The following is a 12,038-nucleotide window of genomic DNA, read 5'->3' on the forward strand; positions in this document are numbered from 1 at the left end:
CAGGCACCAGCTTGTGCAAGATGTGTTTAATGGCAGCCCGGGCCAAGGTGGGCTGGAGTGGGCTTCGGCAGGAAACCTAGGAGGGCAGAACCAGCCTGGCGGCACTGGCTCCTAGCTGTGCACCAAAACATGGAAGTTAGAGCCGAGGACTCTTTCTTTTTACCCAAAGCTGCAAACATAAAATCTCCTTCACTGATAAACTGATGCTTCTGAGACTTCCGAGTCTCCTCTCTTCTACTCCCTAAGATGACGGCGCTCTTTCAAGCTTTGGTCTACTTTTACTTCTCGCTCAAGCCTAATCCAATCCTAGATTCCTCCAATCTCTCATAGCAGTCCTGTCTGTATGTATAAGGGGGGGTGAGCAAGGGAACGAATGAACTGTTTATTCATTCAGTGATTTAGCATCTACTCTGTGCCAAATACCATACCAGACAGTATACACACACCTGATCTCTTGGAAGGCTCATACGAATTTCCTCTTTTATTAAAACCAATGTGCAAACTTGAATGTGCATCAGAATCACCTGGAAGCCTTGACCAGGTTGCTGGGCTGAATCAGACTTTCTGATTCGGGGCAAGACTTAGCGTTTTTAACCAGTTTCCAGGTGCTGCTACTGCTGTGGTTCAGGGACCACGCTTTAAGAACAACTGTTCTAATAAATGTGCTGACCACCTGGGCACAGTCCAGAGACAGAGTGCACATTGGCTGAGTACTTACCGTGTGCCAAGAGGAAGCAGGATCTCAGGGAGGCGAGGCCCAGAGCTGGGAAATGACGTACCTGCTGCTCTGCCTGGTTCATGCTCTCCCCTTACAGCCTCAAGGTCAGTCCAGTTTTCCTTCCTCTGAGCAATGTGTGGGTGAGAGTGGAGCTTGAGAGGTTAACGGAAGGACAGGTGTCTTGTAGTCAAGTGTCTTGTGATGGAAGGGGCTCCTGACCCCGCAGAGGCAGCTGTATCACAGTTAATCAGTAACTCACCATTCCCCCCTCCCCCCAGCCCCTGGCCACCACCATTCTACTCTCTATCTCTATGCATTTGACTACTGTAAGTACCTCATATAAGCGGAGTCATACAATATTTGTCGTTTTGTGACCGGCTTATTTTATTTAGCATATCCTCAAGGTCATGCACATTGCGGCATGTGTCAGAATTCCCTCCCTTTTTAAGGTTGAGTAATATTCCATTGCATGGATGTACTATATTTTGTTTATCCATTCATTGATCAATAGACTCTAGGGTAGCTTCCACCCTTTGGCTATTGTGAGTAATGCTGTTATGAACATGGGTATACAAATATCTTTTTGAGACCCTGCTTTCAATTCTTTTGGATATATACACAGAAGTGGAATTGATACATCACATGCTACACTACTTGGGGGAAGAGAAGAGGGGGAGAGGAGTGGTAAATAAGACCATTTGTGGCTCAATTAAGGCAGCCCTTCCCCAAGAAGGGAAAGCTGGTGGAAGGAGAGGGAGCGGGTCCTTTTGTATGAGGACCCCACGTCATCTGGGAAAGACAAAACAAGACCCAAACCTTGTTCCCTAGAACAAGACCTAGAGTTAAGGGGATCTAGAGTTAAGGGGATCTAGAGTTAAGGGGATCTGTCCAGAGGGACCAAGGCCCATATGTTCAGAAAGGTAGCAAGGTCTCTAGATCACCTTGAGGAAAGTGGCAGTTTAGGCTGGTAACTCAGGGTCCCCATAAGGACCTAGAAATTTGTGGGAGATGGCAGGATGGGATGAGAGTGTGATCACAGCTGACCTCTTCTCTCAACCCAGCCACCTGCCACAGGGGAGTGCCTTCTAGAGAAAGGGTAAGCCTAGGAGGATGTCTAAGAAAGCTGTTACCTTGGTGCCCAACGGGGGACACCATGGGGCACCCGGGCAGAAACCTGGACCAGCCAGGGCATCCCAGCAGCTGTGCACCAGCAGCTATAAGATGTGTGACACCCACCCCAGCAGCAGAGCTGAGTGTCACTGAGAAGCAACAGCAGGTGGGACCTGCCAGGACCTCTATCCCACTTCCCGCTTCCAGCATTAAGAAGTTGGACTGATACCATTCCACCTCCATCTCCTTTGGACTAAATAAACCTACAGGGCTCTTGGACAATTCAGGAAAGGGATGACCTGAGAGAGAAAAACAGACTTTCCAATAATATGGATCAGGAGGTCTCATGCAATTACTTCAAAACAATAAAGGAGATGTGGACATATTGATACTCTGAATTTGTGGGGCAGATCATTCCAGAAATACAGAGGCATGTTGTCCTGCACAGTTCTGGGGGCGCCATCCTCATCACAGTCTATGTGACCAGGACCTCCAGGCAGTGTTCACATGCAGCCTCCACGGCCAGATGTGGTGACGGCCATATGTAAACAGGTCTGCAGTCCTATATCTGAGATCCCCAAATCCAAAAGAGAAAACCTGAAGTTTCTTTCAATTCCTTTCATGATAAAACCTGACCTGAATGGATATCTGTGGGGTTTTTTTTTGTTTCACTGCAGAAATGTCAATGTGTTTGAGTATAGGGGATCACCCCCAAGCCCACTGGGGATATTACAGTATACACTCCATGCCAAATTACCCAAATCTGAAGCTTTCTGAACTTCAAAACACCCCTGGCCACAAGGGTTTTCAATAGGGGATTGTGGAGCTGCATGTAATCTCAAAATGGTAACAGTGGCCATCACTGGGTGGTGAGATTGCAAGTTATTTTTATCTCCTTTCTAATACTTTGCACGTCCCAAATTATCTGCACTGCATATTACTGTTATAATCAGAAAAAAATATTTGTCATGTTTTTAAGAAAACGTCAGATAGCAACTCCTCCAGCTTCAAGAGCACATTCAGGCCACCCCCAGTTACATCCCTTGACTCCACCTCTTGAATGTGACAGGCTTCTGGGCTGCCTCCAGGGACTAGAGCCCTGTGGGGGATGCCTGCCCAGCTCCCCAGCTCCTCCCAGCCCTCTCCCTGCTGCGAAGCTGCAGTCCTGCTTCCTGGGCTGTGCACCCGTTCGTTTTTCCCTGCCTCAGGGAGTTCTTGCACTAAGCTGGCTCAAAGCCCAGCATGCTTCCTGCCCCCTCTGCAAGCAGCACTCCTGAAGCTGCACCCTTCCCATCCATCCTCCCTGGCAGTGGCCCCAAAGTACGGGGACAGCAAGTTCCGTCCGGGCCTGGCCACTGGGGATTCCTGTTTTCACTCCACCCCCCACCAGGGGTGGGGAAAAGCTGGGTGCACACCCGGGATCTCTGACTCCGACCGCCCTGGCCCCTTGTCCATCTTCCTGAACCTGAACCCTCTCCCCAGGACCCTGCCAGCTTGAAAAAACTTCACATTCAAATCCTCCTCAGAGTAGACTCCCAGAATATGTTTATGCTCATTCTTTGCTGTGGTCAAACCCACACATGATGGAAATGGACAGATCTGAGTGTGTGCCCATTGCCCTTAAAACAACACAGACTCTGGGGTCTCGCAGGGCCCGACTGGGCCACGGCTTGTCAGCTTCCTCAGGGGGGAGCATCTCCTGGGCATGTACTGGCCTCAGAGCTTCCCTCCTCCTTTGTCTCCCAGGTCATATGGTTCTCCTGACTGACAAGTGTGGTCCAAGCAGCCACTCAGCTGACGTGAGCCAAGATCGCACCGCCCAGACCAGTGACAGGGCTCTTCTGGGGTCCCAGGGCCAGCAGGATTCTGTGTGTAAGTGGTGTTTTCATAGAGCAGCCCGGCACAGGGCTTCCTCCCCAGCTCCCAGGTCAGTCAGACCCTGGGGTGGAGAAGTTGCAGCCGGAATGCAGCCACCCAACTGACTGGGGCTTAAGGCAACCGCCATGATGGTTAGCACATAATCACCTGAATCCTCGCAAGTCTCTTCTGAACCCGAGGCTCAGAGAGGTGAAGCGACTTGCTCCAGGTCATGCTTGTGAGGTATAAGTGAGGGAGATGGGATTTGAACCCACATCTGGTCTGACTCCAAAGTCCCCACCACCTCACTAAATTATACGTACCACCTTCACCCATGATCTCTAAGGCTCGGGAACTCGCTTGACAGATGAGAAACCAAGGCACCGAGCGCTTGAGCCACAAATGCACATCCCAGTTCCACAGGAACCAGGCTTCTTACTAACTCCGATACAGCCTCCACTCTACCACCCACCCTGGCTCCAGTGGTTAGCCAGGGGGCTTCTGGGAGTTTTGTGCTGTTGTTTCTATATTTGGAGGACTTTTTGGTCTTGTTTGTTTCCTGGATCCTTTGTTTGTGTGGCCCAGGAGATGGAGCACATGTCACCCTGTCTCGAGATTCTTCTGAACAGAGCTGGCAAGGAAATGAGAAAGGATCCTAATTAGGGGGCGATAACCCCACGGAGAAATTCAGATTTTTGCAGCAGGCCGTGTCCTTCCCACAAGCCCTGTGTGTTTGTCAGATGTTTATAGAGCCTTCATTAACGGAGAGCTCCCTTAGATAAGAGGCCTGAGTACAGCATCAAGGGCCAGATAAGAACAAGCGGAGGGCACTTCGGGGACGGCAGGCGGGTGAGAGCCTGTGAACTGGCCCGGGTGCGCAGTGCAGAGCGGTGGGCAGGACAATGCGGGCCGGCTCCTTCCCGGCTCCTCCCCGCACCTGCTAACACACCGCGGCTGCCGCAGTCTCCGGAGCAGGGCTAGAGCATCCCAAGATGTGCCGCGGGGCGCTCTGGGTGGCCCTGCCTGTGCTCTCCCTGCTGGTCTGCTCCGCGCAGGGCAAGCCACTGGAGATCCGGGGGCGGGGGTCGGCTGGGGCAGATGCCCACCGCCTGCTAGGCGGGCCCAGAGGTGAGCGGGAGCGGGGCACCTTCGACCTGAGGATGTTCCTGGAGAACATGAAGGTGGATTTCCTGCGCAGCCTCAACCTGAGCGGGGTCCCTTCCCAGGATAAAACCCGAGCCGAGCCGCCGCAGTACATGATCGACCTGTACAACAGATACACCACCGACAAGACATCCACCCCCGCATCCAATATCGTGCGCAGCTTCAGCATGGAAGGTAGAGTCGGCTCCACCGGGGCGCCCCGGGTCGGGGTGGGGGACTCAGTGGTCCAAGGCTGCGCTGCCCAGTATGGCGGCCACTGGACACGTGGGACTTTACGTTTCAATTTAAATTAATTTAAATGAAATAAAATTAATAATTTAGTCTCACTAGCTTGGCTGCAAGTGCTCAGCGATCATGCATGACTATGGCTACCCTATAGGACAGTGGAGATTATAGAACAGTTCCATTATTGCAGAAAGTTCTACTGGACAGCTCTGCTCTAGAAGATTCTCCCTCCCTGAGCCCAGAGCCACATTTAACACAGTAGATGCTGAAGGAATGCCAGTTCCCTTCCTTCCATCCCTTCCCTACCTCCCCCTTCCCATACTGTCCCCTTCCTACTTAGACACAGACAACTTATTTAGCCTCCAACTAACTGGTATATTTTTAAACACCGAAGGAATGTCTATTTCTCTCTCATCAGAAGGTGTTTAAAATTCAGATAAATTCCTCCGAGAGAGAGGCATTAACAACAAGAAGAAGTTGTCCGAGGACAACTTAATTATTTCCTAAATATAAATTAATTTCACTGATTTAGGAGGACTAGAAGATAACGAATGTCAGCTTAGGGCTTATGTCCACTAATTCACACAATGTAGGTGACATGATCTTGTGAGCAGGGAAGCCAAGGCTTGCAGACTCTGAGGGAGCTTGCCCAGTTCACATATTAGTTACGCAGCTGGATTCTGACCCAGGCCCACCTGTCTGCACAGCTCACTTTCCCTACAGCTGCAGCCTCTCTCTAACCAGCCAGGCACTCAGGGCTTCATCCCTCCTGGGCTTGAGACCTGCAGACTCTTAACAGGTACACGCCCTAGCTAAAGGATGCTGTGGTCATGCTGCGTGCCCGGCAAGGCTGTATTTTCTGATGGCCCAAAAGAAGAAGAAAATTCTGAATTTTATGTGAACTTGTCTGGTTTCTAAAACACTGACTTAATTTTTTTGAAATGAAGTCTGCAGGGCTTAATTTTTTGTTTTTTAATGTGGTCTGCAGGTCATACAGATACTGCCAGTGTCTCACTATGCCCATGGGGCGCGTCTGTAACCTCTGCTTTAGGGAAAGGCCAGGCTTCTTTGGCTGGACCTAATCACCAAATCCTGTAGTCTGGGAGTCCAGCATTCACAGCCATCTCAGTGACCCCTCCCCACTCCCCCCATCATTGTCCATGTCCTGGAAACAAGTGCTCTGATCTGATCCCAGCCCTGCCTGTGGCCAGTACTTCTGTGAAGGCCAATTATGCTTCCTTTCACAGATGGCCTGAGTACGGCTCAGAGGGGGAGGGTACTTGTTCTCTAAGTGTCTGATGCAGTCCCAGGGGCATCTTCTAGGTGTGCCACAGTAAGAGCACAGCAGGTGGTTAATGCACTGCTCATGGACCCCACTCATGACTCACATATGCCACGGTGGCTCACCACATGTTGCAGGAGCTGGACTGACACATCCATGCTGGGTGAGGGGACACAGAGAGCTGTGGGAAAGGCCACGTGCTTGGGGGTGGGGGAGCTGTGCCCAAGTAGGGAAGACGGTCTTAGGAGGACACAGAAATACTGATTGAGCATCTGCTGTGAACCAGGGACAGTGTTGGGTAAGTTCCATGTGCCTTCTTGTTGAAGGCTCACACCAACACTGGGAGGTTGGTAGGATGAGTCCCATTCTACAGATGAGGAAACTGAGGCCCAGAGAGACTCAGGACTTCTCCAAGGTCACAAGCCTAGAAGGGAGAGAGTCAGGATTAGCACTTCAGTCTGTCAGATACTGCCGGGTTTCACGACAGCACACAGTATCCCCTCATGTTGGCACATAGTAGGTGCTCAAAAAACACAACTTCTCTTCCCTCTTTGCGACCAGGCCATGGTATAATAGAGATGTGCTAATGGCCGGGTGTCAACAAGGGGAGTAGGAAAGTGAAACAGTTGTGCGGCTAAAAGGCAAGGCCTATGTATGCCTAACATGACCAAGCCGTTGAGGTTAATATATTTTTCCCTCAAACATTAAAAAAAATCATCCACTTTCATTTTGCTCAGAAGTTACAATTCTGAATGGTTTTTTACACCATTTAGGTGCTGAGATTTTTAACATTGCCATAATGTTGGAATTTTACCATCCCCTCCCATGATCTCTCCTTTAAAATCATACACTCAGGATCTGCACTCTGAGGCTGACAGTGTGCTTTTCTGTTTTGTTTATTTGATTCTTCCTTTTTTTTATAAAGTGAGGATCGTTATATATGCACTTTGGATGCATACATAGGATGTATGCAGTTTGGCAGTTAAACACCCTAAGTCCCAGTCTCCACGTCTGTAAAAGTGGAATAATAATTAGATCTTCTGGGGGTCAGTGTGAAGAGAAAAGTGAAATATAGTATGCAAAGCTCCTGGTGCAAAGCTGGGCACGTAGTAAATGCTCAGTAAACAGCTGGAGCTGTCAATTTCAATGCGATGCATCTCCTGCCTGTTTTTCTTTGGAAGATGCCAAACGTACGTTTTAAAATATCCTTCTAGGGCTTCCCTGGTGGCGCAGTGGTTAAGAGTCCGCCTGCCGATGCAGGGGACACGTGTTCGTGCCCCGGTCCGGGAAGATTCCACATGCCATGGAGCGGCTGCGCCCATGAGCCATGGCCGCTGGGCCTGTGCGTCCGGAGCCTGTGCTCTGCAACGGGAGAAGCCACAACAGTGAGAGGCCCGTGTACCGCAAAAAATAAAAATAAAAAAAGCTTTTAAATAAAATAAAATACCCTTCTACATTAAGGGCTTAAGTGAAAACAAACAGACTTGATAGAGATAGACAGTGTCATGCCAAATGCCCTTTCATCTAAACCATGAGTCTCAGCTTTGGTGTCATGAAAACAGACTCTCCCAGCAGATGACTGTCACCGTGTATTTGCATTTCAGATGCCATCTCTATAGCCGCCACAGAAGACTTCCCTTTCCAGAAACACATCTTGCTCTTCAACATCTCCATTCCCAGGCATGAGCAGATCACCAGGGCCGAGCTCCGACTCTACCTCTCCTGTCAAAGTCACGTGGACTCCTCTCACGAGCTGAAAGGAAACATGGTCATTTATGATGTTCTGGATGGAGCCAATGCCTGGGATGCTTCTGGGGGAACCAAGACCTTCCTGGTGTCCCAGGATATCCGGGACGAGGGCTGGGAGAACTTTGAGGTGTCCAGTGCTGTGAAGAGGTGGGTCCGAGCAGACCCCACTAAGAGCAAAAACAAACTGGAAGTGACAGTGGAGAGTCACAGGAAGGGCTGTGACAAGCTGGATATCAGTGTCCCCCCCAGCTCCAAAAACCTGCCGTTCTTTGTCGTCTTCTCCAATGACCGCAGCAATGGCACCAAGGAGACCAGGCTGGAGCTCAGGGAGATGATCGGCCACGAGCAGGAGAGTGTGCTCAAGAAGCTGTTCAAGAACGGCCTGATGGAGGCAGGTGAGAACAAGGACGACGAGGAGGAGGATGTGCAAAGCCACACGGCTGTGAGCTCGTCTTCGGCCAGGCGGAAGAGGAGTGCTGGGGCCAACAACCACTGTCAGAAGACCTCCCTGCGGGTGAACTTCGAGGACATCGGCTGGGACAGCTGGATCATCGCGCCCAAGGAGTACGATGCCTTTGAATGTAAAGGCGGCTGCTTCTTCCCCCTCGCTGACGATGTGACCCCGACGAAACACGCCATCGTGCAGACCCTGGTGCATCTCAAGTTCCCCATGAAGGTGGGCAAGGCCTGCTGTGTGCCCACCAAACTGAGCCCCATCTCCATCCTCTACAAGGATGACATGGGGGTCCCCACCCTCAAGTACCACTATGAAGGGATGAGCGTGGCCGAGTGTGGGTGCAGGTAGTGCTGGCCCGTGGGTGGGGGAGGCAGGGTGGAGGGGGCTCCTAGTGAGAGGTCCTGTGTCCTGCTGGGCATGACAGAGACTAAGTCCACCTGGGTGGCAGCCTGGAGAAGGAAGGGGAGCCACCAGGTCCTTGTGGTAAAGACCTGCTCTCCCTCTCACGGCCCACCCCAAGCACACACCACTGGGTTGAACTGCAGGGGAGGGGATGCCGACGGGCAATGGGGGTTTGGGGAGAAGAGGAAAGCCTGGAAGTGTTGCTGGGGTGGAAGGGGAGATGAAGAAAAGGGGACAAGAGAAAAATTATCCAGAGTCAGCAGAAAACTGAGCGAAAACGAGGCCAAGGAGTATAGACGGGAGATGCACAGAGATTAATGGAAATTAAAGGACGTGAGAGGCATGGGGTTTATTCCAATAACCTCAGGGAGTGAAGGGGAAAGGAATGGGCTGTGTGCGCCACACCCACTCCACGTTATTCCCACAACCTGTGAGATGGGCGTCGTGACTCCCAATTCACACACTCAGAAGCCAAAACTCGGGCAGTTCAAGTAGCAACAGTCAATGGCATGATTCCAACCCACGGGTCTCCATAGGTCTGTTGATCACCGAAGCCCGGGACCTCCCCAAGTATCCCACTGAGGTTTAGCAGGTCGCCTGGTAGCTGAGGAAAATTAGACTTTGGTGGCTGGGGAGTGCGGGGCAAACGGAACTGAGGCCGGCCAGTACCCAGCAGGATGACTGGGCTGCTGGTCACATCCAGGGAATGTTTCGACTGCTCCGCACCTGTGCTGATTCAGTGTCCAAGTGCTTTTTAAGATGACCGCTAAGTCACTGAAAACTATCCCCTAAAGCAACTGCGGGATGGAGAGAGGCAGGACGGAAGCCCTCAGGTTGCAGTGAACGCTGTTGGCTGGAGGTACTTTGACCTGCTGGTTCATACAGGGTCACTCTCCGCCATGGACTCAAACCGCAAGGTGGTTTGGAAGGGGGTGCACAGTTAACCCTGAGGGATGGGGCAGCCCATGGCCTGTGTCTCTGCAGTTAATTAGCACCACCAGTTCACCAGCATCACACACCATGGGCTCCCCTCCCACAAGGACTCGGTGGATGACAAGACCTGGATTTGAATGTGTTGGGATAAATGTGCTCTTGCTTCGGTATTTGCAACATCCCTATTCTTACTCCATGTACTCAGGTGAAGACGTCCAGTCCTCCTGGGTGAGGGCTCCTGGCCACTGGCGAACTCGGGTCCTTATTGGCCGCATTGGCTACGGCTGTACTCGCTGGCTTTCCTGAGCAATGTGTGTCCAGCCCTGGTCCTGGGCTTGGGCCTTGGGACCAGGCCCCTTCCCCACTGACCGCAAAAGAGGACCTCTGACTCTTGAGGTCACACATGGAATGGGGTGGACTAGGAAGTTCTGACCGCTGACCAGAGCAGAGCCTATAGGAGGCCTGGAGAGACCTGGGCCATTCCCACTGGTTGAAGTTCCCAGAATATTTTTTTTTAATGGTTTGTGTTAAATGTTTACATGGAACCAAAGAACAGCTTTAACACAAAAATGCAATAAAAACATTATTGTTTAATTACTGGAGTTACAGAAAATGCTAATTCCTGGTACGACAATATTGCTCAATTGTAAGGAGGGATGACAGACGTCTTTTAGTCCCGGTGGTGTATTTCTGTGTCTGCATCAAAGTTTCACTTGGAAATAAACTCAGAGTCTAATCTGTGGCCTTTCTGGAGTGTGAGGCCTGGGCCTGATGGTCCCCTAGCCCCACACCCCGCCCACCGCCCCCCTTCAGGCCCTTCTTTCCCTGGGGGGAAGTGGAAAGGAGAGCCACGGAGAGGAGTAGACACCTGTGGGCGGTGTCTCTGCAGGTTGGGGGGAATGGGTGCGTCTGTGTAAGAGCCCGTGTGTGGGTATGCGGGCCTGGGTGTGAGCAGGTGTAAAGTGGATACTTGCAAGTGGACAATGACAGTCAGCCCCATGCCTTCCTTGACCTCCCCACACGTCAGGGGCCAGAGGCTGGGCTCTGTCAGAGAGACACATCCGGCTGTAAATCCTGTCTGCCCGGTGTCCTGGGGCCTGCACAACCCTTCCAGCCTCTGCTCCCTCTACATCCCTGCTCAGACGCCCAGCTCCAGCCAGATATACTCAAGGCCACCTGCTGTTCTCAGCCCTCAGGTGACTGCTGTGACCGCCCCGCCCCCAGCTCTGCAGCCCAAGTCCACCTTCCATGAAGGCCCAGCTCTAGTGCTGCCCACACACACCCCTTGGCCCCACTCTTGATGCTCCCATTCTGAACTTCTTGGCTCTAAGGGACATTACAGTGCTTTTGTCTCCTGGTTGCCATTGGCCTGGTGTGGGGTCCTACTGACCTCTTATCTTGAGGCTTCTGGGGCACTGAGTCCTCTGGGGACAAGGCCCAAGGGCCTCTGGCCTCAGTCACTCCCTGGAGGGCTGATGTGGGTTGTGGCTCAGGACAAAGTGATTAGGATGGATGTGCTGGGACAGAACTTGCAAGGAGATCCTGAGAAATGCCCTCTGCCTTCCATTTCACTGTGTTCTTTCCACCAGACCCTCCAAAGCTTGGCCAGCCCCAGTCAGAGAATGAAATCCAACAGTCCCATCCTCTGGACACTCTGTTACGCGGCCAATCAGCCCTAATGACTAATGACTGATGACTGCCACAGTCAGTGCTGCATTTGTAGTGTGTCCTGAAGCATTCTCATTTTTACCCTCTCAGGGTGATGATCACGGATATGAAGTGGCAGTCCCACAGGGCCGCTTGGTGTCATGTTCTGCTCTTGCCATCTCGAAATTCATAACAAATTTTAAACAAGAGATCCACATTTTCGTTCTGTGCCTGGCCCCGCAAACGATGCAGCTGGTTCTAGATGCTTGTGTGGGGGTGGCATCTTGGTTTCCCGAGTCCCAGGGACACTCTGGAGGCTGCTTCAGGCCCAGACACTGACAAGATCCTGTAGAACAGGGTGTTGGAGCCTGGCTGCTGAGAGCTTCCCCGGGGTCTGAGTGAAAGGACCAGCCCGGCCCCTCCTCCCTGGCCCACACCGAGGGGGCCCAGGGGCTTCTCTGGTCTGTGATCAAAGGCAGCAACACTGTTTGGCT

At 51.8% G+C, this 12,038-nt stretch overlaps 1 protein-coding gene across 1 annotated transcript; it reads left to right on the plus strand.

The window, feature by feature from the left end:
* The first annotated feature begins 4,677 nt into the window (after positions 1 to 4,677).
* On the plus strand, positions 4,678 to 8,910 carry GDF2 (growth differentiation factor 2). Its single transcript, XM_030847674.2, has 2 exons — positions 4,678 to 5,023; positions 7,961 to 8,910. The coding sequence occupies exons 1-2, from the start codon at positions 4,678 to 4,680 to the stop codon at positions 8,908 to 8,910; spliced, it is 1,296 nt and encodes a 431-aa protein (XP_030703534.1).
* Positions 8,911 to 12,038: the final 3,128 nt, after the last annotated feature.

This window comes from Globicephala melas, chromosome 16 (genome assembly GCF_963455315.2).
Source record: "Globicephala melas chromosome 16, mGloMel1.2, whole genome shotgun sequence".
Lineage (NCBI taxonomy): Eukaryota > Metazoa > Chordata > Mammalia > Artiodactyla > Delphinidae > Globicephala > Globicephala melas.

Coding starts and splice junctions, on each gene's coding strand:
- GDF2 (XM_030847674.2), top strand. CDS start 4,678: ATGTGCCGCGGGGCGCTCTGGGTGGCCCTGCCTGTGCTCTCCCTGCTG. Junction 5,024..7,960: donor GCGCAGCTTCAGCATGGAAG/GTAGAGTCGGCT, acceptor TTTGCATTTCAG/ATGCCATCTCTATAGCCGCC.